Below are 26,759 nucleotides of genomic sequence, written 5' to 3' on the forward strand. Positions count from 1 at the left end.
GATTCTTTTCTGAACTAAATTTCGGCATGCACAGCTTCATTCTACAGGAACTGCTGGATTTCTCTCTCAAACTACTTCACAAATTTACCCTAAAAAAAATTAATTTGGGGCAAATATTCCTAATGCTCTGTTTCTAGGATGGGCCAGAAGAAAAGACAGGCTAATGTGGTCAAAATCTTTTCTATTTTTTGCATAGCAACCTCTGTTAAACCTATTAAAGAGTATTACTTTTATGTACAAATCTTCCCTTGCTTATTTTAAGGGCCTAAACCTAAAATCATAAACTTAACACTGAACTGAATATTGCCATTAGCAAAGATATTAAACTGTAGTCAGCTTGTACTCCAAAAAGTTTCACCTCAACTTCATTTAACATCTGTGCTAGAATGAAATGTTTTGCCAATAATTCCTTGTTGATAACACAATTTCAGTTATAATTATAATTTATACAAATATAACTAACACTATACATAACCACAAAAAAGTGCCTATTCTGGATTGTACATTGAGATTAAATTGTAATAATTGTAATCCTGTCACTGGTGACAGGACTTGGTCACTTCCTATCAACAACACTTCCAACCCCTCACCAATTCTATCCAAGAGCAATCTGAGAGAGATTCTAGGTCTTAAGGTCTTTAAATATTTTTTGGAAACACTATGTTGCTTATAGTGTCTTTGTACCTGCCTTCATTACACATCAAAGAGCATGCATGTGTGTGTCAGTGTACATTTAAAAATAATGCTACACATTCCATAATCACAGTAAAAAAACTTCAAAGTCCAAACAGAAGACATAAACTATAGGTAATGGAACAACTTATTTAGTCTAGTAAATTACTGTCTTTCCCCTTTGTTCACAGATCATGAAGTTGTATTTTGGCTTTGAAACAAAAAGTGTAAGAGTGATCAAAAGGCATAGGAAAAAAACATTAAGGAAAATACATTGCTTCTGATGAGATCTAAAGTGGGTAGGAGCTTGAAGAAGGCTGACTTGAAAAGTATGTTTTCAAAGAGCCAAGGCTGAAGTAAAAAGAGAAACATGGAGGTTGCCCAGGACAGGTGGGCAGAGCACCAGTGCCAGACAGGTGAAAACAATTCCTGGGACAGCAGCAGAAGAAACATCATGAGCTAATACAACAAAAATCTAATAAGAACTTTAGAAAGCTGGAGGGTGATTTTGGATTGGGTTTTGGAGTCAGTGTTGGTTAGGCCATGTGGTCACATTTACTGAAGTACATGAAATGTACAAACCAACACAATACTCATCCCAGCATCAAACCAAAACAATTTTGAGAACAGCCTGTGTAAGTTTCACTAGTCAAGGAATGCAACCTTATTCTGACAGAAACCAGTTACACTTCTTCATACCAGAAGGCAATGGGATGCCACATTAACTATGGATGCCACTTTAAGTGGTGCTGGACTTTGCACGACCATCTCTGCTGCATGGCAACAGATATTTGGACTGAAACATAAGTCATGAAAGAAATGGAGAACAGGTTCAAGACAATGCCTCATTTATAGAATGTGAAGGTAAAGAAGACATTTTGGGGAGGACTCTACAGGCAGCTCTCTGCCTCTAGAGATACCTGACAGGAAAAGGATGACTGAAAGTTACAGCTTAGCAAGACTCTTCAATAAACCCAGGAAAAAACCCATGCATGAAAATTCATGAATAGCCCCTTGTGTAATAATTCATTAATGAAATAAGAGAACAAAAAGAGTATGGAAGCAACAGAAAAGTTGTTGGTTAAATACAGCAACACACAGGCAACTAAAGCACTCTCTCAATTAGCTGTTTCAAAATTTCCCAATTCTTACTATGTTTCAGCAGACTATTTTGATCATTGGTCTTTGAACACCAAATTACTTGACATACTGGAAATTATTGACATTTGCTCTGAGACACAGTAGATACTGCACACCTTGCTTCTACATGGCCTTCAGAGTTGAATTGTAAGAGCAAAATTACTTACCCAACCAATTAAGTATCCAAATACTCCCATGAATCCCACTTGCTGTTCCCATTCTCTTCCCCTGCTCTCCTAATTTTCTTAGCCAGATAGAAAATACACTTTGACAAGAGATGGCAAATCTTTTTGCACTTGAAAGTTATTAAATACTCACATTGCTGGAAAATATTAAAAAATGCTGACATTTGTATGTCATCTTTTGCCTCCTTTACCAGTATTTAGGAACTAAAATTAATTCATTTTTATTAACTTATTTGAAGAGCGTGTCTGGAAATTTTACATTGTTTAGTGCAAAATAGCTACAAAAAGCAATATAATATTAAAAATCAGGCATTGCTACTGTTTAGAAATTAAGATTATGCCTTATCAACAGAGGGCAGTCTTTGATAACTATACATTTGAATGAAGACTTGGACAGCAGTAAACTTCTGTTTGTTTTACATAGGATTGTGAGTTGTGTTGGTTTCAAGTAACGAATATACACTGTGAAATAAACAAATGCCTTAAAATATTTATTTATTAATGCTGTGTTAAATGAGGAGGTCTTCTGTGCTCTAAATTTTTGTTTCTATTTAGACTTGGAAAAAAAGTTTAGTAATATAGCAAAACTGCAAGCTTTCATGCAAAGATATGTATTTTTTTTCCCCATGTCAAATACCAGTTCCTTTATTCACTAAAAAATTATTTTAAAAGATCAATGGACTTGTTATTAGGCCCAATTCTGATTTGCTAGGCTAACTTCAGGGACAATTTGTAGGAAAACAGTTTGGATTTACACCTATGTTATTAGATCAAAACTTAACCAAGATGAATTTTCTTAAGGTACAATTTGAACGTAAGTGTTGGCACAAGCCAAGGAAAATACTTTCAAAATGCTCATCTATTCTATAATCTGGAATTTTTATGTTGTCCTATGAAAAGAAAAAGAAATAAAGCAAGTCTTGCACTTTGTACTTGGACTGTGGCACATGAGCTCACTGGCTTGTTTGACAAGACAGCAACTTTTAAAAATAAAGGACTTTTGCTGTTTGTACATGGAGATTTACTACTTGGTGATGGAGATAACAGAGGTCAAAGAAGCAGAGCCTATATCTATGGAAAATAAGAGATTTCTGTGTAAGACATGGTGCAACTCCATCCCTTTACTATTTGTTTTTCTTTTCAGAAGCAGCAGAATACCTCAAAAAAATTAATATTTGGAATGCCTTGGTCATTGATGCCTGGGACTCAATTGAAATATCTTCCTTTGAATCTTACAAATAAGAAATTAATTGCTGAAATCCATGGTGAATGTCTCATAAGGATAGACAAACAGTGTTGCTTAACTTAGAGGATATCTAACTACCAGAACTACCACCCCCTGCAGCAGCATCCAAAGCCATGAGTCTATTGCATAGGTTTATTTAATAAAATAGCTTTCAGCAGTCTTCCACAGGTATGCCAGTAGTAGAATATAAAAACATACCACAAATTACAATAATCCAGTGTTGTTGAACTGAATGTGGATGTCTACTGATGTCCCCCCCCACCCCAAACCAAGCTGAATGATTTATTAGAAAGAATACTTAAATGTGAATGTAGCTGTGCCCACACTGCAAAATTCAAATTCCAAACTCGAGTTTTGCCATATAGAAAGCAAGATCACGTGCCATAATATTGCTCCACCACTGAAGGATACTGTAAGAGATCATTTTAAAAGAAGGAATAAAAATATTACACAAATGTCGAAACAGCCTGGTGCTGTCTTTGAATCTGTCTCTTTAGTGGTGTTTTTCACTTTCTTAGAAACCTTTCCTAAACCAGCGTGCGGATCACATTTCATAAACAATGAGGAATCTTAGCAACTGAGACACGCTGAATCGAAACTCAGAGCCTCGGGCGTTTTAAAAGACAAGGAACTCCAAGTTTGGGCTCTCATTAATGTGCTTTTAACTGCAGGCACAAGGCGGCAGAGGTACCGTGAGGCTTTCATTCCCGCCGCCTCCGAGGAGTGACACTGGGCACTAACTGGTGCCAGCTGATGCGCTTGGCGCCCGAGACCTATCCAATACTCTTTGTGGCGCAGAGAACCTTGGTGCCGGCAGGCAGCTCCGCCGCAGCCCTGGGCCGCTTGCCCTCGTGTGACCCGTCCCGTTCTCCTTCAGGCACTTCTGTGTTCCCCCCGTTCCCCGTCACGCGGACCCGGCTCTCGGGCAACCCCGCTCCTGCCGCCGCTGGAAGCCGGGCGGCACCGCCGCCACCCCGCGGGGAACGGAAAGCCCGAGCACTGCCCGGCGGCGAGCCGGGAAGAGCCCGGCTTTAGTTCTGCCTCCGGGGGCCAGGCGGGAGCGGGGAAGCTCAGCGCAGGAGGCGGCGGTGCGCTCCCGGCGGAGGTGAGCTCCCACGGCTCCGGGAAAGCCGCGCCGTCCTCCCCCCAACTGGAGGGCTCCCTTCCCGCGGCGGATCGCGCCAGCAGAGCAATCTGCTCCACCACCTCCCCGCTCCCACCGCTCTCCCAACTCCGTCCCCTCCGCAACCTGCTGGGCGGCCGCGGGAACGAGGGAGGGGGAGCCCCGACCCTCTCGTAACTTGCATGATTGGCACTCAGCTCTGCCCAATTGCGCATGGCGGCTTCTCCCCCCCGCGGGTGCCCATTGGCTGCTCTGAGGCGCGGGGCAGGGCTTGCCGGGCCGCGGGGCTCCCCTCCGGAGCGGAGCGCGGGGCGCCCAGAGCGCAGAGTGTGCGCGCAGTGAGTGGCGCCGCGCCGGCGGCGGAACTGGGGCCGCGATTCAGCCACTGCCGGAGGTTCCCGACACTTCTCTCCGCCGGCAAGGACGATGCAGCCTCTCCCCGCCGGGCCGCGGCGGCTGCTGGCCGGCTTGCTGCTGCTGCTAGCCGGCTGCGCCTGGGCTGGGGCGGCGGAGCCGCCGCCAGGCAGCAGCGCCGCGGTCTCCTCGTCGTGGTCGCCGGAGGCGGACCCCGTAGTGGTGGCCAACCGCGGGCTGCGGGTGCCCCTGGGCCGCTCCGCCTGGCTGGACCCCACGCGGGACCTGGTGCTGCAGGTGCAGCCGGGGGACCGCTGCCACCTCACCGTGCTAGACGAGGACCCGCTGTGGCAGCGCCCGGGCCGCCTGAGCCCCCGGCGCTTCCCCTGCGACTTCGGAGCCCGCGAGGTGCAGTACTCGCACCTGGGCGGCCGCAGCCCCGCCCGGGACCGCGTCCGCCTGCAGCTGCGCTACGACTCGCCGAGCCGCGCCCTGGTGCTGCCCCTGGTGCTGGAGGTGGAGGTGCTCTTCACCCAGCTGGAGATCGTCACCCGCAACCTGCCCCTCACCGTGGAGCGCCTGCGAGGCACCAGCAACCCGCTGGACGCCCGCAGCCTGGAGTTCGCCTTCGAGCCGGGCCGGCAGCGCTGCCGGGTGGGGCTGCTGCCGCTGCTGGCCGGGCTGCCCCGCTACGGAGAGATCCTCAACTACCCGCCGGCGGCGGGGGGCGGGGGCGGGGAGGCGGTAGAGGGCGGCCCGATGCCGTCCTCGATGTGGGACTGCGAGGAGTTCCTGCGCCTGGGGCTGCGCTACCGGCACACGGCTGCCGGCGGCTCCCCGAACCGCGACCTGGTGCCGCTGGTGGCCGAGCTGCGGGAGGCGGCGGGCGGCGGGGCACTGCTGAAGCGAGAGTACTTCCAGGTGCTGGTGCGGATCCGCGCTGGGAGTGAGAACGTGGCCCCCAAACCCAGCTTCTTGGCCATGCTTATGATGGAGGTGGACCAGTTTGTGCTCACCGCCCTCACGCCTGACATGCTGTCAGCTGAGGATGCAGAGTCGCCACCCGATCTACTGCTCTTCAACATCACCTCTCCCTTTGGTCCTGGCCAAGGCCACATGGTCAGCACGGACGACCGGAGCTTGCCTGTCACCTCTTTCAGCCAGCGGGATGTGCGGGAGCTGCGCATTGCCTATCAGCCACCCATGGAGGACTCTGATCGGGAGAGGCTCTTTGAGCTTGAACTGGAAGTATTGGACCCAGAGGGTGCTGCCTCAGAGCCCTTTGCCTTCGTGATTGTGGTGAAGCCCATGAACACCCTGGCACCCGTGGTTACCCGCAACACTGGTCTCGTGCTCTATGAGGGGCAGTCAAGGCCTCTCTCGGGCCCAGGTCCCAGCCCCAACCTGGTGGTCAGTGATGAGGATGACCTTGAGCAGGTGCGGGTGAGTGTGGTGGCAGGGTTGAGGCACGGCCACCTCACTCTCCTGGAGGACACCCCAGGACCTGCTACCCCTCGTAAACACTTTACAGTGGCTGAGCTGGCAGCAGGCCGAGTCATTTACCAGCATGACGGCAGCGAGTCCCCACTCAGTGACAACCTTGTGCTGCGGCTGGAAGATGGTGGCTCTCGCCACCGTGTTGAGTTCCTTTTCCCCATTACCCTGGTGCCCACTGATGACCAGCCACCCCTGCTTAATGCTAACACAGGGCTTGCCATGGCTGAGGGTGAAACAGTGCCCATCACCACCCGTGCTCTTAGTGCCACTGACATTGACTCGCAGGACGCCATCCTGCTCTTCACAGTGGAGTCTGGCCCCACAGCTGGGCAGCTCCTGCTCCGTCAGGCGCAGCCACCTCCTGGCTGGGAAGAGGAGGAAGAAGAGGAGGGCTTTTCTTGGAGGAAGGTGCCAGGTGTAGCAGGGAGTTCCCTCATCTATGAAAAGCCAGTGAGAGAGTGGCTGCAACAGGACATTGTGGAAGGGCGTCTCTTTTACCACCACTTTGGGGCTCACAGCCCTGGCCCTCGGGTTGTGTTGGACCAGTTCATCTTTAGAGTCCAGGATGACAATGACCCACCCAACCGTTCTGGACCACAGACTTTTGTGATCAGGGTGCATCCAGTAGACAGGTTAGCCCCAGAGCTCCATAGTAGCAGCAGCCTGCATTTAATCGTTGCAGAGCAGCAGGTGACCCCCCTGCGCAGGAAGCACTTGTGTTACACAGACCAGGACTCAGGGGACCGTGAGCTTCGCTACACAGTAATCCAGCCCCCCACTGACACTGACTCCAACCACCCTCCCAAGGCTTACGGAGCACGCCTTGGATCCCTCGTGCTGACCGAGGATCACTCTGTGGAAGTTACGCATTTCACCCAAGCCCAGATCAACCATCACAAGATCTCGTACCGTCCCCCACAGGAGGAGCTAGGGGTGGCCCCTCATTTGATTCAGTTTCAGTATCAAGTGCAAGATGCAGCTGGGAATGCAGCCAAAGGGACATTCACTATCTACCTGCAGCCTGTGGATAACCAACCTCCCGAAATCACTAATACTGGCTTCACTTTGCCTGAGGGAGGCAGCCATGTCCTTAGTCCAACTGAGCTGGATGCCAGTGATACGGACACTGAACTTGCCCGTCTCAGATTTATCCTGATCCAGGCTCCTCGGTATGGTCAGTTGCAGCTCTCTGGGTACAGTCTGGTTCCAGGAGGCATCTTTGGCCTGGAGGATATCAGACAAGGGAGGGTGGTGTATGTGCACAGTGGAGCTGAGACCAACAGTGATACCTGCAGACTTGATGTGAGTGATGGGGTTCATTTTGTGCCCATCACACTGAAAATGAGTGTGCACCCAGTTGATGATGAAGTTCCTACACTGCGATTGCCCCCAGGCACTCTAGGTTCCTACCTCGATGTGCTGGAGAATGGTGCTGCTGAAATCACTGCTAATGTCATCCAGGGCACGGATGAGGATACAGATGACTTTATGTTGACCTTCATTGTAGAGGATCCTCCTCAGCAAGGGAGCATCCTGGTTCAAGGGGTGCCTGCAGAGAGATTTTCCCAGAGAGATCTGCTGGATGGTGCTGTGGTATATGCTCACACCGGTGGCGAAATAGGCCTTCTGCCCAAAGAGGATGCTTTCAATCTTACCTTGTCTGACCTCTCTGAGAAGTGGCGTGTCAGGGGCAATGTTGTTCAAGGAGTTTCAGTCTTGGTGACCATTCTTCCTGTTGACAGTCAAGCTCCAGAAATTTTTGTGGGGGAGGAGCAGTTCATGGTCACGGAAGGTGACAAACAGGTCATTACTCTTGCTCACCTCAGGGCTGAAGATGTCGATTCTCCTAGTGATGATATACTATGCACAATTGTTGCTCAGCCCACATCTGGGTATGTAGAGAACATCTCTCCTGCCCCTGGATCTGAAAAATCCAGGGCAGGTGTAGCTATAAGTGCTTTTACCTTGAAGGACCTCCGTCAGGGGCACATTTTTTATGTCCAGAGTATACATAAGGGTGTAGAGCCTGTTGAAGACCGATTTGCTTTGCGCTGTTCTGATGGCATTAACTTTTCCCAGAGGCGCTTCTTCCCCATTTTTGTTTTGCCGATCAATGACGAAGAGCCTGAAATCTTCCTGCGAGAGTTTGTTGTGATGGAAGGCATGAGCCTGGTGATTGATACCCCCATCCTCAATGCAGTTGACGCGGATGTCCCTGCTGATGAGTTAACGTTCACAATCACCAGGCTTCCCAGGCACGGCCACATCGTGAACCAGCTGGTCAATGGAACTGTCCTAGTGGAGAGCTTCACCTTGGATCAGATAACAGAGAGCTCCAGCATTCTCTACGAACATGATGACTCTGAGACCAGGGCGGACAGTTTTGAGGTGCAACTCTCAGATGGTAAACACGCCGTTAGGAAAATGGTACCCATCATGGTTATACCTGTAGATGATGAGACGCCCAGAATGGCCATCAATGATGGTTTGGAGATTGAAATAGGGGAAACTAGAACTATTAATAACAGAATATTGAAGGCTACTGATCTTGATTCTGAAGACAAAACCTTGACATATGTTATAACTTACGGCCCAGGACAAGGCCTCTTACAGAGAATAAAGCCTTCAGGTGGAGTTGAAAATATCACCCGGGGAATGAACTTCACCCAAGATGAAGTGGATAGAAATTTGATTCGATATGTGCATTTTGGCCAACAAGGAGTTCGTGATCTTATCAAGTTTGATGTGACAGATGGAATAAATCCTCTCATTGACCGCTACTTTTATGTGACAATAGGCAGCATTGATATTGTCTTCCCAGATGTCATCAGCAAAGGAGTTTCTCTAAAGGAAGGAGGGAAGGTGACCCTTACTACTGATTTGCTTAGTACCAGTGACCTGAACAGTCCAGATGAGAACTTAGTTTTCACCATTACTAGACCACCTGTTCGTGGTCATCTTGAATGCACAGATCAGCCTGGGGTACCCATCTCCACTTTCACTCAGCTCCTGTTAGCAGGCAATAAAATCTATTACATTCATACTTCAGAAGATGAGGTGAAAATGGACAGCTTTGAGTTTGAGGTGACTGATGGCTATAACCCTGTGTTTCGTACTTTCAGAATTTCTATTAGTGATGTGGACAATAAGAAACCCGTTGTCACAATCCATAACCTGGTGGTGAGTGAAAATGAATACAAGCTGATAACCCCATTTGAACTGACTGCAGAAGACAGAGATACACCTGATGCACTGCTAAAATTTATCATCACTCAAATACCAGTTCATGGCCAGATCATGTTCAATAACTCCAAACCAGTCACCACCTTCACTAAACAAGATCTGAATGAAAATCTAATCAGCTACAAACATGATGGCTCGGAATCAGTTGAGGACAGTTTCTCTTTCACTGTTACAGATGGCACTCATACTGATTTCTATGTTTTCCCCAACACTGTGTTTGAAACAAGGAAACCTCAGACTATGAAGATTCGAATAATGGCTGTGGACAACAGTGTACCTCAAGTTGTAATAAATAAGGGTGCTCAGACTCTCCGTGTTCTGGCCGCAGGTCACATCGGGTTTCTGATTACCAACAAAGTGCTCAAAGTGGAAGACAGGGACAGTTCACATGTTACTCTTAAGATCAGAATCACAGAGGGTCCACGCCATGGCTTCCTGATTCACCTGGGGAAAGGCAACCATAGCATCAGCCAGTTCACCCAAGGTACAACAATACTTCATGTGCTTTCTTTAAATCACTGAAAACATTATTGTTCATGCTAAACTCTATAGTAATTGATGGAAGAACGTTCCAACAAAGAGCTTATTTAAAATGGCTTCATAATTTTTTACATCTGTTTATTTTTTATTACATCTGTGACAGCTTTAAACAGGAAATGTGGTCCGCTGGGTAAACACTGATTAAAGGAGCTTCATTTCTTTGGAGAGCTTAGTCCAAATAAAAGGGATTTGCACTTTCTGTCAGTCACAGTGATAAAAGTTTGGATAACAGAATTGTGCTGTACATCTTAAGAGACACTGCTGCTTTAACCAGTTTTATTTAGAAAATGCTATGAGAGTGGCCAAGCTGTTATTAACTAATGGCTAGGGTATTATTGGTTGCTGTACAGTCTGAGCACACTTAACTGTAAAAGCAAAATCCTTTCCCCACCAGTGGGAAATAATATATTATGAGTGCATTTGTTGCCTTAATTACACAAATCTTTACCACAAGATGTTTGTGGTAAATTAAAAGGTAATGTAAACATTTTAAAATTATGTTAGCGGTACTTACTTTTTACGTGGAACTAAAACATTTGGTGATATAAATAGGGCAAAAGCCACATGTGTCATATATTCTGAAATAAGGCCTCAACCCAAGGCTGTGAAGTAACTTTAATTAAAATGGGAGCATTAGCTATTTTCTGGAGTATTTTCCATGTTACTTTACAATGACTTAATGGCTAATTAATTAAAAATGAAATAGCTTTTTTTGCAGCCTTCTGCAGCTGTGGAATGAGCAAACAGCACCAACAGCATGGACACTCAGAGTTTAATGGGCCCAGCCAGGCTGGGCTGTGTAGGTGGAAGGGCTTGAGGTGAACACTTGCTGAGTGTCGTTTCACAGAACCCGTACTGGTACATATCTATATTACAGTCTTGGCTGTAGCAATGTTCTTGTCAGATATACCAAATCTTTCAAATAGGCCTGATGAACTTTGCAATGGCTGAAGTATCTTAAGTTTTGCGGTGCTAGTGCAAAAAAGAGGATGAGAAGAGATCAAACTGTCCAAGCTTTGGGGACCACCACAGTTCCTTAAATGGCTTCAGCAGTGAACTGTGAGTAATATTGAGAGTGTTGTCAGAATAAGTGAGAAACAAGAGACAAAGGGAGTGAGCAAATAAAGAGATTATCACTTATTTTAGTGGGTTTTATCTTACATTGAAGAATGTGTAATTATTGAACAGGTGTTCTTTGAAAGCAGAGGAACAGTGATATCCCTTTTTTTTTTTTTTTTTTTTTGGGGATGTGCAGCACTTGGGAGAAGTACATATTCCATTTCCTCCTGTGCCATGTGGCCAGGCGTACATTTGTCTGATGACCAAAATGAAGTTGCTGCTTGGCTTTGAACCGAATTGGCTGTCCAACCATATGGCCTGAAGGCTGTCTTAATATCCTGGGGCTGCCCAAGCTGAGTAAGAAGCATGCAGCCCTTAGGAAAGGTTGGTTTTAAAGCTAGTGAGGATCCCCAAAAAATGGTGTAACTTCAGAGTTGCACACACAGCATAAGCACTCTTATTTTGTATTGGATTGAAGAGTGTTTTTAAGAAATACACATTTCTTCAATAATACTGGCCTTTGAGACAGTCATGCTTATGCTACATTGAAACAAATCATTGTCTAATGTTCAGGGCAGAAATAAACAAGACCCTCTTTTGTGATATTCATTATGATCCCAGTGTAAGCACAAATTTTGCAAAGGACTTTGGGAAGCCTCTGCCTTGACTATTGGACCTGTTTTATGCTTTCTTTTTATGTTTTGATCTTCTCCTCTCTTTAGGCCTCTTATCCTGTCATGTGCCACCTCTTTCAAAATGCTGAGTAGTTCCAATTTCATCAACGCATATGGGTTCTTATGGGGCTTATGTAAAACCTTATTAGAGTCTTCCAGTTTATGTTGGAAGGGACTTCTCAAGGTCATTTGATTCTATCTCTACTCAAAACTGGAACAACTTTGAAGACAAATGAAGCTCTTCAGGACATCACGCAAAAAAATTTTGAAAGCTGCTTGCTAGTTTGTGAAGTCCATACTCAAACTCCCATTTCTTGGATTTGTTCCTGTGGTTGTATGAACAGGCAGCCTGACCTCTTTGAGTAGTGTAACAAGATTCATTGTGTGTAAGCAGTGGGAGCAGTCTGGTTTTTCAGATTCCTGTAACTGAAAGAGAGGACAGAGCAATTGTTTAGAACGTGGCTTTCTGATATTGGGGATAATTATATTTTTTGAACTAAAAAATTATGCTTGATGCATTTCAAAATTATGTTGGAGAATTCCAGTATAAAATTAATTTTTCAGGCACTGTGGTTACACAATTATGAATTGTGCTTATAACTAGGCAAATTTTGATATAGCTAGCATAACCTAATCAGTTGTGGAAGGAAAGCATAGACTTGCTCAAGTGACTCCAAACATGTTGGTAAGGAACAGAAAACAGGTCATTCTTTGCAATTATTTTGACAAAATTAAGATCTTTGCACGGCAAGTGGCCTTTTTTCCCTGAGGTGGTCCCTGGTCCTTCAAGCACCAGTTCAAGTGCTTATCTTTATGTATGCTGGAACCATGGATTTTGATAAGGCTACCCACATGAGCAGAGCTGAGTACTTGTGTGTTTGCCGGATGAAAGATTTATGTGCTCCACTGGCACGAAGAAGTATTTGTTTGCATCCTCTTTACAGCCCCATGAATTTTTGATCTTTAACTTTCAAACATTTATGGAAGAGATTCTTCAGTTACATATATTTGCTGATAATGCTCTTAGCTTGTTTGCAGTCAAAGATGTCTGGTTACTTTTGGAACTGAAGATTTTGTGAAGCTCTAACAAAAGTGCTTTTTTTTTTTTTTTTTTCTCGTGCATCCACCCTAACATCAGAGAAGAACTTGGGTGGTACTTGAGCTCCACTTTAATGCAATTAATTTCTAACACTTTTTCTTGAAAAAAGTATCAGACTTGGGTTTTTACCATCAGCAGTCCTTCAAAGAAAGTGAAAAAAATTAGTTTTTATTTATATACATGTTTCTCATCACTACTCAAGGAAACCAGAAAAAAACAATATTAACAAGTATTTGTTTATCTTTCACATACTTTATGGTAACTACAGGTTCTACATCAGGTTTTTTCCTTACTGAAGGAATTTCTGATTACTTTAATTGTATCTATTTGGGTTCTTAAAACAGCCAATCACTGTAACTGTCCTCTACAGTACTTTGCAGGTTGAAGAATGACAGAATCAATATCCTTGTGGAGATACACCTCTGTTTAAGAAAAGGAACAACTAAAAATATGAAGTGGTTCTAACTGTCAAGCCCATGTTTTTAAATTTCATTTCAGTTATTTTTGTAAATACAGCTTAAAAGAAAGAGAGCCCTGGGGAGGAGGAAGTAAAGGGAGAGAGAATGAATGATATCTGTAAAACTTCAACATGTTAATACTGAAATTCCTCAGTTCTGCTGTGGGACCTTGACCTCCCTCTTGTTGAAGCTAAACTATTTAATGCATGTCAAATTTTTCTAAAAAAGTTTTCCTATCTTCATAATTTAAAATAAAGTCTTTTTTTCCTCTTTCCAGCTGATATTGATGATATGAAGATATGCTATGTTTTACGAGGGAGTGACAATGCCACCAATGACATTTTTCATTTTTTGGTTGAAGACAGTGGTGAGTACTCCTAAAATCTCAGTTTTTCTTGTTATTTAAAGACAAAGAATTCAAGTATGCTTTGGGAGTTCAAGAACATGGAATTTAATTGAGGGAAGTCTGTGTTATCTCCTGGAATGTGATTGATTTTATGGCTTTCCTATATTTTGAACTATTTTCTGATGATTACAAAAAGAGGTGTTGATAAAATGGTCATTGCACCTAATGAGAAAACCTCAAACTACTCTAGCAACAAAGTGAAATTCTGTAAGTCTACTCAGATACCTTCTATATTCAGATACTACTTTCTGTAGTTTTACCTTTTTATTCCCTATCCAGGTTCTTCACACATGAATTCTCCTATGTCTTTATCTTGAGAAACTTTTCATTTGCGGTTATTGGTGTCTATCTTTTTAAAGGTTCCAGTTCTAAGACTCTTCCTATCAAAACATGTACCTGTTGTGTAGAGTTCAAGTTTTTATCCTATGTACTTAAAAGAATCCTCAATGGCTTGTCAAAGGTCTTTGTCAGGCCACTGGTGTGAATTCTTCTGGCTAATACTATTTTCTGGGATTGTGGGGGATGCAAAAGAAAATTATTTGAAAAAAATTGAGAATACTGGCATGTACTCATTTGAGGGAGAACTGTGTTAGGTTTTTTTGTTTGTTTTAAGAACACAAAGAAAGAACAGTTTAAAGGGTAAGCAAAATACATCAACAGGCATTTTTTTCCCCCTCCAAAGTCTGACTTAGTGTGGATATTCCTAAATGTAGGTATTCCTCTGTGTGGTAACAGGTGGCTAGATTATGTTACTTTAATGCCTTTTTAAATACGTGATACATAGCTCTATGAGTGATTGGCGATGAATTTTATTTGTTGATTTAATAATATACTTCTTATAAAGAATGCTTCAAGTTGGCTGATTGTCAGCTCATGTACACAGCTTGTGTTACTGCTTCACAAGAAACATAGCCAATTAAGGGTATTAGGATCAGTGAACAGGGATTTGTCCTGTCTGTCACAGACTGGACAGTTTTGTCACCATCTACCATTGCTGGAGTGGGATATTAAAACATGTTTTACTGTTTATTGGGCTGGACAAGCACAGAGGCAACACCACCTTTCCGGACTTTTGGAAATGTCTTTGCAAATCTTTGTGACATTAGAGAGCAGGTAGTGACATAAGAGTTTGCACCACGCAACTTATTTTCCAGAAATGTTTTCTTTTCACTGAGATATAGGTTAGAGAAGCTCAAAGGTATGTAAAATGGAATGTGAGATGTTGTCTTTTCATAGTAATACTTTTCTATAACAGGTGTCACCAGAAGGTGACATTGTTCATGATTCTTGAGTTATTCTTTTAGTAGGTGAACAAATATTCAGTCTTGAGCTCGTTTCAAGGTTTTGTGTGATGGGAGTAATTAAAGCTGATGAAAGTTTGCTCTCAGTGAGCTGTTAAACATCAATTCTTAAAACTGAGTTGCCCCTCAAGAGGCCAGCATTTGTGGGACTTGTCTCTGTGCTATTTAACACTTCATAGTGGCAAATACGTAGTCAAAGTAAATTGCACCTAATATATAAATTTTTTTTTTCATTGGAAAGCTTACCTGTCACATCTGCTTCTATTTAGCAGAGTTGTAACAGCCTGTCAATTGTAACAGCATGCTATTTTACAGAATACAAAGAATCATGATAACAAGGTGCTTGCTGATTTTTTAGAGCCTTTGGAAGTTGTGACATTACTGTCACAGACACTACTTAGCTAGATGGCAAAATGGTTTTGCTATCCTGAGGCTATTTGTTGACAGAAAAATGAGCTGTGTTGCATTTCAGAGTATTTCTGATTTTCAAGATGGTAAAGACACATTTAAAGTTGAGGAAGTTGTGATCAAAACATTAGCAGCTGTCTGTCTGAAATATCTCAAATTTATTAGCAATGTCTTTAGAATCTGTAACAGATGAAAAATCCAGCAATTTAATCTACTTCTATTTCCACCCTTCTCAGAAAGACTTCAAAGCCAGTGTTTTGCAATTCAGATGTATTTTGGCAGACTTTCAGTTGTACCAAGGCTATTGTTAAGGATTTTTTTTGATTTTAAGCCAAATCATATTAAGAGACTCCACTCAAGAGCTGAGTGAAAGATGGAGCACAGGTGATCAACATCCATTGTAGAAAGCCGCACTTCAGACTTCCATCTCCCATATCAAGATTTTTGCAGTAGTAACAGGTTTGTGCTACCCTGCAGTACCTACTGCTATAAATCAAATAAGTGGGCCTTCACTTAAACTGAATTGTGTGATTGTCCCTGAGTGATCTGGTTCAAATCAAGAAGCATTTCAAAATATAATTCAGTGAATGGATATACATTTGTATAATTCAGATTATATAATTTCAAATAATTTAAAAACCCTAAAATAAGTGGTATATTGCAACCCAAGTCTTCTAGGCTTTCATGCCTCAGCAAGGGGATCATACAACAGCACTTCCTGCTCTTTTCATGTGACATGAATTAGAATGTTATTTTTGCCCCACACCTGTAGTGTTGCCTGTAGAATACTTTTCTACGCGTCCTGTGATATTTGTTCAAATAGGAGAAGAGCATGACTTCCTCTAGGTCTGTCTTTTGGTGGCTGATCTGCCATGCTCTTTATACCATGACTTTTAAAAAGAAATGCAGAAGCTCTTTTGTCAGCCTCTTAAATGATGAAAGTCTGACTGGGGCCTGAGGCTGTTATTTCATGCAATTGCCTGGAGACCAAGTACAAGGAGTCATCAAACTGCTCTGGTGTGAGCTTTGTTGTGGATTTGGAATTTTGTTTATCTTCTCACATGCAGTAGTATTTATGGTAAGCAAGTTAGGGCAACAGCAGACTGGGTGGGTAGGTGAGGGGGAAAGGGCCAAGTCAGCCCTCTGCCAGCTCTTGGCCCCTTGCCTGCTCCCCTTCTCCCAGTGGGAGTGAAGTGAGTGCCATGCTGCATACCAAAGCATGACCTGGGACCTGAAAGTATGAAATATGGCACTGGAACAAGGTTGTTTGCTTAGTGACCAGCAGAGAAAACTGAAGTACAGATGAATGAAGAGTAGCTTGGGGATTATGGCTAGCTCATAATAAACTTTGTGATGCTAACTAAAGAGAACAGACATGGGCTCAATTTGAAGAGAAAGGAAATCCATTTAAAAGGAGAGTATCTACTTAGGACTATAATTAACAAGCAAGAGCATAGGCCTGCTGTATTCAAACCAAAATTAGAGGTTTCACCAGGAAGAGCTGGTTCAGGTTTAAAGCTCTGAAGGAGCCTTATTGTCAGCATCAATTACCTATAAATGTATGGCTGTAGAGATTTTCTGGCTTTAAATGGCATTTTTAATAAGAGTAATTAAAAAGTAAAATAAACTGAACACAATTCCCCTATTTATCAACACTAATGTTTTTTAAAGGTAGAAAGCATTGTTGTGCTTCCTGTGTAGGGATTTAGCCTCAATATGATCTGCTATAAAGTGGGTGAGCCCATGCTGTTGCACTTAGAATAAGACTCTCTAGTGTATCAGATGCTGCTGAGTTAGCTGTGACATTTTAGTTAGTTAGTTACTGTGACATTTTCAAAGAAACTACTGTGGTTCATATTAGAATTTACTTTCCATTTTGTTTTGAATTCTAATCTTAAAATAATCATGTGGAGATCTTTTGATGCTGAAAAAGTGTTATGAGTCCATTTCTGTGAAACTTTGAAAGAAGTGTGGAATTTTCTTTTTCACAAAGGTTGCAAAACAGTCTCAGTTCAATCACATTCCTCAAGAGTGGCCTCTACATTCCAGTAAGAAGGTGGAGAAAAATCCCTTCTCAGCAAGTGCAAGCATGTGACAGTGGTGAATCCTGATGTTTACATTATAGAAATTCTTAATTCAATGATTAATAAAAGAATGAATGCTACCAGAACGCAGGGAAAGCAGGATTTTTATTTCTCATGGGGAGGTAAAATGCAAATCTAGACTGATAGCTGAACTCCTGCATGTATTTCTGGTATGTGAGTTTCAACACTATTGAGAGACTCACTAGACTGAAAAAAAAAAAGAACCAGTTGAAAATGCTTCAGTCTTTTAATAAATGAAAAACATACTCATAGGCTAACTTATATCTGGTAATTTTAAGGAGAAGCTGCATTTTCTGCAGCAAGTTCATATTACTGGTAGCTTGGGAAAATTATGTGTGTAGGGCACAGCATAGAGTTGGTGCTTCAGATGTGCAAAATGGCATTAATCTGTATAGAATGAAAGTTGACACAGAAATTAGCTCCAGTTGAGCTAATGTTGAGCTCTGATGCCTGTTTCAGAAAACTGCATGCTACAATTTCATGCTACATCCCTTATCAGTTGTCTGAGGCATTTTTACTCCTTATGTGAACTGGGCGTGGAAAATGCAGTTAAAACTGAAGTCTGTGGTTTACCTTCTCTTTATTTTTGCTCATCTGAGATTCATTTTTGTCACTGCAGTAAATTTTAATAATTGACTAAGAATATGGGTTTAATGCCCAACTTCTGTGGAAGATATTTTCTCATGAAAGGTGCTGTTTCAAATAATCTGAAACTGGCTGAACTGGTTTAAGGCAGTTTTTTCGCCAATTCTGCTGATTGTGTAGTGTAAAACAAACATACCCCAAAACTGACTGTAAACTCAAACCCCAGCAGAACCTCCATGCCTCCAGAGGCAGTATCAAGATGAAATACATTCCCCTGCCCAGCAGTGGGTGTCCAGGGTAGCAGCACTACTATGGCAGCATGTGGACTGCCTGTTAGAGAGCAGCTATTGTATTCTTCTTTTGATTCCCATAAGAAAAATTCTTTATTCTATTTAGGTTTTGTAGATAACTCTGAAATGTTCAAGATCAGGTCATGTAAAGTCAGTGAAGGAATGTTCATCTCTTTTAAATAGTGGTCTGTTCCCAGATATTTTTAAAAGAAGACCTTGTTCTTGGCCTGCTTGTTGCTTGACTAGTGCTCTCATCGCAGTAGTTTGCTGTGTTTGTTCTCCCTCCTCGCCTGTCTGTCTTCTGAAGCTTGGGAAACTGTCAACCAGGATTGCAGCAGCCATGGAAGAAATTTCTGTGTTCAGCCGCAGTATTTTTTGTTGCAAGAGGCCAGTGCCACACTAGTAATAATGCAATATTAATAGTAATATTACTAGTGTGGCATTAGTCAGTTCTGTTACATTTTCCTGTTTAAGGTAACAAAATGAGATAACCCTGATGTGGGCTTTTTGGTCTGGAGCATTCTAAAAAAAAACCCTGATTGTGTGAGGGGAAAACCCATTTCCTATTCAGCTTTTATTTGAACCATAATCTGCCTGTCCCTTACCTAACTTCATTCTCTGCTCAGTGCTTGAGTCCTCCAAACTGCTTCTTTAGGACTGCTATGATATCTTGCAACAACTTGCCTCAAGGGCAGAATGGTTTCAAAGGAGAAGTAATGACAGTTTCTCATAGCTGGTTTAGGAATGTCAGGATCACTAGGGAAACAAGAATTGTTTCATTTCAGGCTCTTTGGGCAGCTTTTCTGACTTAAAGCCAAGGCATTGCAAAGCCATGGCTCTCTAAAACTGGTGATTTGCATCATTAGCTAAATCTTACTTAAACTTTTTGCTACAGATCCCTAAATGCCTTAACACAGCGCTGCATTTTGCTATACTAACATTTGGCTAAATCCCTACTGAAGCAAGAATCTTTCAAAAAGAATTCCCTGAAATTAGACTTTAAGCCAAATTTATGGGAAAATTTAATAAACTTTTCCCAAATATGTTTATGCAAGAAATAAAGAATCACGTTCCACTGGCTAGAGAAAACTCTCCATTAAGTTAGTGAAATACAGTTATTGCATCTGTCATTCTTTGTTTTGCTAACAAATAATATTTTTTTTTAGGAATTTCACTATTCAGGTATGCTTTATTAATTTATGAGGGAGTAATATTTAACTTTAATAATTAAACTATAACAGTTGTCAGTGCTATTTTTCAGAGCTAAAATGCCAATGTTTTTTCCTGGGTGAGCTGTAATAATAGTAATAGTGTGATATCAGACCTTTTGGACTGAATATCTGACCGTTCCTAAAGTAGCAAATTGGTAAAATAGGATTGGGAATTATTTGCAGCATCCTTGCTTGACCTCACTTACGGCATTTGGGCATACCAGTCTTGGCAAGACACATCAACTACATTTATCTTTGGCTTAAAAATGAGGACATCACATGTTTGTGGTTTATTTGCCATCATTTGCCAAGTACTGTATCGGATTCTGGTCCATTGCCAGGCTTGTTGCTGAAGTTTTAATATACTCTAGGATGGTGCCCAAGCAATTTTCCACATGTCACACTTGTTACTGTAAGTATTATCAGGGGATTTAAATAGTTAGCTTGACACTACAGTTTATATATTAAAAAAAAAAATCAAAATAAACTTTACTGTAAATAAAAGATGAGTTCATGGGGATGTTATTTTGAATGTGGTTGCAAGGTGTCAGCAAAATTAGGTATCTGAAAATATACAGGATTAAGAGGTGCTTATATGGAGCATATAGAAAGTCTGGTACAAGCCTTACTAACCTCAGTGGAAAGATTTTCATTGTCTTCTGTACTAGTTATTATATTGGTCTCCTTGTCCTGGCATTTTGGACTGAGTCATGGGAATTACTGAATTTTCCATTTCTAACCTGAATATCACCTTATCCTCCAAATATGGACATAGAAAAGACCTGCTTTGTCTAGTTGAAACAAGATGTATGTTTGAGACAAATTAGGGTAACTGTGTGATTTAGCAAGAGAATTTTTGTTTGGTTTTGATCATTTGAGTTCAAATGGTGATTTTATCCAAAAAACAAAGCTTTCCCTCTGCTCCCCATCCTGTATTTTTAATAATTTTCTTTAAAAAGCAAAGCAGTGTATTTGAAGGGGTGGGTTTAGATATTGCCTTGGATTAGTAAAGGAGAGTCAATTATGGTTTTAATTGTCTTTTATACAGAACTTAGGGCACTTTGTCCAAACATAGAAGTCTCAGATGAAATTCCTTCTTTCATTTGAGAGGCTTTTTAACCCACACTTCCACTTATGTGCCTTCGCTTACATTCTGGCCTGTTTTGTATTGATTTTCTGTTTGCTTCCCAAGTATATGACTTCTTAATTACTCTTTTGAATATTGGCTGCACTTGAATGTTCCACTTTCAACTAAGTATTGTTACCATGAAGCCAACAAATTCTCTTTTTTTTTTTTTTTTTTTGGTGTGTTCTTTCCTCTTCTCCTTTTTCCTTATATTTCTCCTTTGCTGGTGATACTGCTATTTTCCACAGAATGAAATGGCTTAGGATCAGTGCCTTCCAGAGTAACCCTTAAGTTGGTGGTTTAGATCAGGGTTTAGAGCAGGCAGATACTGATTCTGTTCCAGTTCTCCTTGAGTCAGGGCCAGTGGTCTTTTCTTCCATAAAGAATGAGTGCCTGGACTGTTGGGCTGGTTGAATAGAAAGGAAATGTCTCCAACACCAATACCTGTTGGTAGTATTTTTAAAGTTTCCACCTGAGATCACTTGCTGAGTAATCACACTTTCAAAGAACAGATACAGTTGCAACAAAGTTTGCCAGTTCAGCCCTTGAAGCTCAATCCCTCCTGTTTTCCCGAGCTGAATAGTACCATTGATTTCATTTGACCTGGTCAGATGAGAGACAAGGAAGGTATAAGGTAGCCCTATAAGTACTTAACAGGCTTCTTACTTAAAAATAATCCACAATTTAGCTTTTATATTCTTGTGATAAAGAGGAAGGCCCAGACAGCAGCAAAAGAAGCATGACAATGAGCAGTAAAATTAGGTCAAAATGCAAGAATTAAAGGGATTAAGAAGACACACTAGGCTTAAGTAGAAGAATTGAGAACTCTCAGCAGTAACACTGATTGCCAGTGACATGAGAACCTGCAGAAAGACGCTAATTCCTAAAGTGAGCTATAATAAGCTTGTGAAATTATCTTGGTAGTCAGTTGGAAATATTTTTGATTTGGGTATTCTGAAGAGCTCTAGAGAAGGGACACTGGCTGCTGTCAAGAAATCCTGCTAACAGTTTGTTTATTTTCCCAATTCATTTTAATCAAGGGATTCTAAACAGCCCTCAAGATAAGTTTAGCTTATATCACTTCACTGGCCAGTTAACTGTGTAGAGTCATCTAGAGTTCCCATACAGGTCCATTTGATAGTAAAAAAATGTATGCAGGAAGTTTATAGATTTCTTTAAAAATCAGGTTGATATTTTGTCAAAGAGCGATAAGCATCTCTGAAACAAACAACAGATACATGAAAAACAGTATTCCAACAAAAAAGGTTAGTGAGTATTAATTAGTAAGTAGTAATCTATGGAAAGATGCTAAGAATCAAATTAAATTAAAAATGGAGAAAATATAATGATAGCATGTTTTATCATCAAAGTTTCACAATTTGTGCATCTTAATTTGCAACATTCTCACTGGTGCTAGGTTCTTTTTGCCTTGATAGATATTATAAGGACAATTCTTGCCTCGTCAGCCTCTGTGTTTTTTCTGGAAAAATGAAGACAATTATTTTTTGTTTCATAAGCCCAAATTTTGCTTGGATGCTGTTCAAATTTTTCCTGAAATTATATTACTTGTTCTTTATAATTTGCATCAAAGTAAGTTAGGGAGTGCTTTGGTTGGCTGGAGCTTAACGATGGGGGCAGTAGTGTGTTTAGGGGTAGGAATCAAGGAAAAACCAGCACGATAGATCGCTTGGTGAGAGTCTGTTATAGAGCACCCGGCCAGGATGAAATGGCAGATGAAATACTCTATAAGCAGCTGTGAGAAGGCTCACATTCACTAGGTCTTGCTCTCTCGGGGGACTTCAGCTTGTAGCATGCCTGCTGTAGGTCCAGGACAGCAAGGAGGAGGCAGTCTAAGGAGGTTCCTGGAATGTATGGGAGACAACTTCCTGACACAGCTGGTCAGTGAATCAACCAAGGTGCCAGCTGGACCTGCTGTTTGTGAGCAGGGAAGGACTTGTGGGAGGTGTGGTGATTGGAGGCTCTTTTGGGCACAGCTATCACAAAATTAATGAGTTTAAAGGAAGAGCACTGGTGAGGGCACACCCTGCATCCTGTGTTCAGTTTTGGGCCCCTCCCTACAAGAAGGACACTGAGGTGCTGGAATGTCCAGAGAAGGGCAATGGAGCTGGTGAAGTGTCTGGAGCACAAGTCCTGTGAGGGGCGAATGAGGCAGCTGGGAGTTTTTACCCTGGAGAAAAGGAGGCTCAGGTGAGACCCCACTGCTCACCACCTACTGCCTGAAAGGAAGGTGTAGTGAGATGGGGGTTTGGCCTCTTCTCCCAGGTGACAAGTGACAGGACAAGGGGAAATGGACTCAAGTTGCACCAGGGAAGGTTTAGATTGTATATTCGAAATATTTTTCATGGAAAATCTCATGAGGCATTGAAACAGGCTTCCTAGGAATGTGGTTGAATCCCCATCCCTGGAAGTATTTAAAAGACATATGGATGTCATGATTTAGTGGTGAACTCAGTAGTGTTGGGTTTGTGGTTGGACTCAATGATCTTAAAGGCCTTTTCCAACCCAGATGATTATATGATTCTATGAAATTTAAAGCCAGGAATGGTGCAAGCAGAGTGAAAATCCTATTAGAGTAAATTAATTCATTTGACTTGTCTTGATTATTCTTTGGGTTTAGTCTAGATGAAAATATCTTAGAGTGGTATAGTGTGCCTTGTTTTCTCTAGGGTTTCCTTCAGTGAATTTTTCTTTAACAGATTCAACTAATTAGGTTTTGGTTTTATTACTAGAAAAGATTTCATTTAGCAGTCGGCCCTTAGGAAGCTCTTTGAAAAGACAAAAAAATATTTTCACCTTCCTGAAGAAGGATTTTGACTTGTTGAAGTTCAAGTCATTAGTAAAACATTAATTCAGTCAGCTTGATACGCCGTTGCCCTGAATGTTTGCCAGGATTCCAATCTCAGTAACTCTTAAGTACCAGCATTGCACTTCTCTCACTGATGTATAATGCACATTTACGTCAAGACTGTAGGAATGCTGTTACCACACACTTTGCTACTGCCTGTCTAAAGCTTTGCACTTAGGGAATAACATAATAATTAGAGAGGGAATTGTAAGGATACGTTTTAAGAAACATTTGAAGCCTAATTCAAAGCCCAGTGCCCTCAGTGAGACTCTTTGTGCCTCAAGGTTTTTGGTTTGAGCCTCCATCACTGAAATTGGTGAGAAATTTTTTTTCATTCACTTCTGTGGTGTTCAAGAGCACATTGTGCAAGATAAGATTGTCAAAGCTAAAAGGTTATTCAGCTGTCCCTAAAACTCTTTTGCCCTAGAAGTTTTTACGGCCTTCGAAGTATTTCATTTCTTATTCTGTTGTCTGCTTTTTAGGCAGAACTCGTGAACTCAAGAGCCTGAGACACTGTAGCCAGTTAAAAAAGCCCACTGAGGTACTCTGTGCATTATTTCAAGACTTTCCTGGGCTTTGTGCTGAATTCAGTCAATGTCTATGCCATTAAACTGGCTCATCATGGCTGTAGAGCATTTGTAGTACTGTGTGCTCAGATACATCCCTCCTGAGAGAATTGCACTGAGAGCGTTTTGGGTAGAGATAAAAGATTCTAGTGAAGAGGAAACTATTCAATACCTTTTTCTTTTCCTGTCAGATACCCAGTGCATCACACTCAGCTTCTTCTTTAGGGATAGATGATGCAATGTTATACATTTAAGATCCAAATGACAGAGCTTCTCTAGTGGGTATTTTGGGTGGGATTTTGTCCTGGATTAATCCTAATCAAGTGGAGGTCCTTGAAGTGCTGTATTAATAGCCATAATAAATTTAGGTTTTGTTCATAACCTTGAGGATGAGTAGATTTAGATGTGGCATAGTAACAATTGCTCTGAATTCTAATTCAGTTTTGCCCATATTTTCCTTTTAATGTGTACTTAGAATTGCATAAATCATGTATTAAAAAGAGCGGTGTTCTGCACTGGCAAGGTGTACATTTTAGTTGGTGAAGTGGAAATTTTCAAGCTTGTTGGCTGATTTGGGTATTACACTAAACATAGGAAAGGACCTGAGATTGCCAGTGTCTTGCTTTTACTCATTAAATCCTTTCATATTGTACGGGTTGCAGATATTTGAGACTTGTGCTCAGTTTTCTGTGCTGCCTGAGGAATCTTAAATAGATATTTCCTATAAAACTGCTGTTACCTTTAGGCTGTAGGAAATGTGAGTTAGCCTGTGCTCCTGCAGAATCCTGTTTTTTGTACACCAGTGGCAAGTGGGAATGAGATAAAGCAAAGTATTGCTTTTGTTACTGTTTTGTTTTGTTTTGCCACCACTGAAAAAATACAGCCAAGAAGAGGAAAGAGTAGCTGGAATAGGCAGACTTTATGCATTAAATCAAAGTTTGATGACTGCAGTGGTTGAAGGGGCCTAAAAATGAAGGATTTCATTGTGATTCATCAGCCAGCCCATGAGCTCAAATACTTTCATCTAGCCCTCCTTTCCTCTCCCCTCCCCTCCCTCCCACTTAAAGATAGGCAGAAGGTAATTTAGTAGTATGTCCTGCAAGTACTGTAGCAATAGCATGGCAGAGTCCTGTGGGTCTGTTTAAGCTTACTGTAGGCTTTTTTCTTATTTTAAAATGTACTACTTCCCACCTGTTTAAGGATCTCAACTGGGCTAGATTCAAATAAGCAGAATAATTTTCACCAGTGTTGTTCTGCCCTGAATCATATAATGCATAATTCTTGAGTTTCAGATTATGAAGAATGGAGGAACAGATCACAATAGAAAAATGTTTTATTCAGTCACTTGTTTATTTAAGGGAAAATAACTATTTAAATGAAGAAGTACTAATGCACTTCTAGCATGTAAAGTATCTTATTTTTTGTGTTCCTATTCCCCATTCAACATACACAACCCAACCACCCATATCTCTACACCAAGGTAGTGAGCTTGCAGTGATTCCTGTATCATGTCTCTACCAACCCAAATTAGGCTGCTGTTTAAACTCCTTCACTGAATTGTTAGGTTCATAGCACAAGTAAATTCGAGATTATATGATTCATTTTGACCAGCTCATGAAAATATATTGGCACCATATTCCAGTTAATGCCTTGCAAATGTTTACTAAATCTTTAGGAAAGAGGATGAGACAGGGAAGAGAAATATTTTTTATGAGGTCGGTCTTTTTTTCTCTTTGAGTTTTCTCACTGTATCCCCCAAAACAGCCTTTAACTAATTCCCTTTTTCTGTCATTCAAGAGAACTGTTTCTGAGAAAATGCATTTTGCTACTCTTAGCGTGTTTGAAAATTGAAAGAAGCCTCAAAAGAAGCTAGACCTGAGAAATGCAAACCCATTGAATGCAATGTTAGTCTTAAAGTTGTAAAACTTTCAACATATTTATTGATTGCTCTGTGCTAGAGATGACTGCTGGGGATATTTCTCCTCAGAGACACCTTTAGCTCGCAGGCAGTTACAGCCAGGCACTCAGAATGAGCCCATGCAAAGTAGAAACTCAGTTTACCTCTAGTGGAAAAAGTTCAGGCGATGGTGAAGAGAAAGAGAGCGGGTTCTGCCAGAGAGTTAAATCCAGAGTTTATTCCAAGGTAACACAGTTCTGAATCTCAGTACAGCTCCAACAGACCCCAACCACATGGCCTCAACACCTTTTAAGCTCACCGGGAGGTGGGAGGGAGAGGATAGGTAAGCCACCAACCAGGTGGGAGGGGGAGGGTTTCAGGGGACAATGACACCTGGACAGGCCAATGACCCCAGGTCTGAAAAGCATCTTTTGAACTCCTGCCAATCACATGATGTCCTTGCTGGAATGTGGAACTGGACGGACAGCCATTAGGAAGAGGGCAGGGGGGAAACAAGGAGAAAGCAGAGCTTCACACCACAACACATATTGAGTAATAAGCAAATGTAGTTTTAGACTGTTAGTCTCTTTGTAGTTACTGCTGCTATTTCTAGTAGTTTGATAATTATCAGTCATAGGAACTCTGCTTGAAATCATATGATAAAATTATGTCCTTCCCTGAAATGTAACTGTAACCACCTATTAAGGC

The 26,759-nt window shown here is 41.9% G+C and overlaps 1 protein-coding gene across 1 annotated transcript in view; it reads left to right on the forward strand.

Annotated features, from left to right (window-relative positions):
* Positions 1-4,792: 4,792 nt before the first annotated feature.
* The window catches only part of FREM2 (FRAS1 related extracellular matrix 2), a 122,781-nt gene continuing 100,814 nt past the window's right edge, over positions 4,793-26,759 (forward strand). Inside the window, exons 1-2 of the mRNA XM_059838924.1 lie at positions 4,793-9,944; positions 13,568-13,657. Of these exons, the coding sequence (XP_059694907.1) occupies positions 4,793-9,944; positions 13,568-13,657 (5,242 nt within the window). The remainder of the gene's footprint in view (positions 9,945-13,567; positions 13,658-26,759) is intronic.

Source organism: Haemorhous mexicanus, chromosome 2 (assembly GCF_027477595.1).
Source record: "Haemorhous mexicanus isolate bHaeMex1 chromosome 2, bHaeMex1.pri, whole genome shotgun sequence".
NCBI lineage: Eukaryota > Metazoa > Chordata > Aves > Passeriformes > Fringillidae > Haemorhous > Haemorhous mexicanus.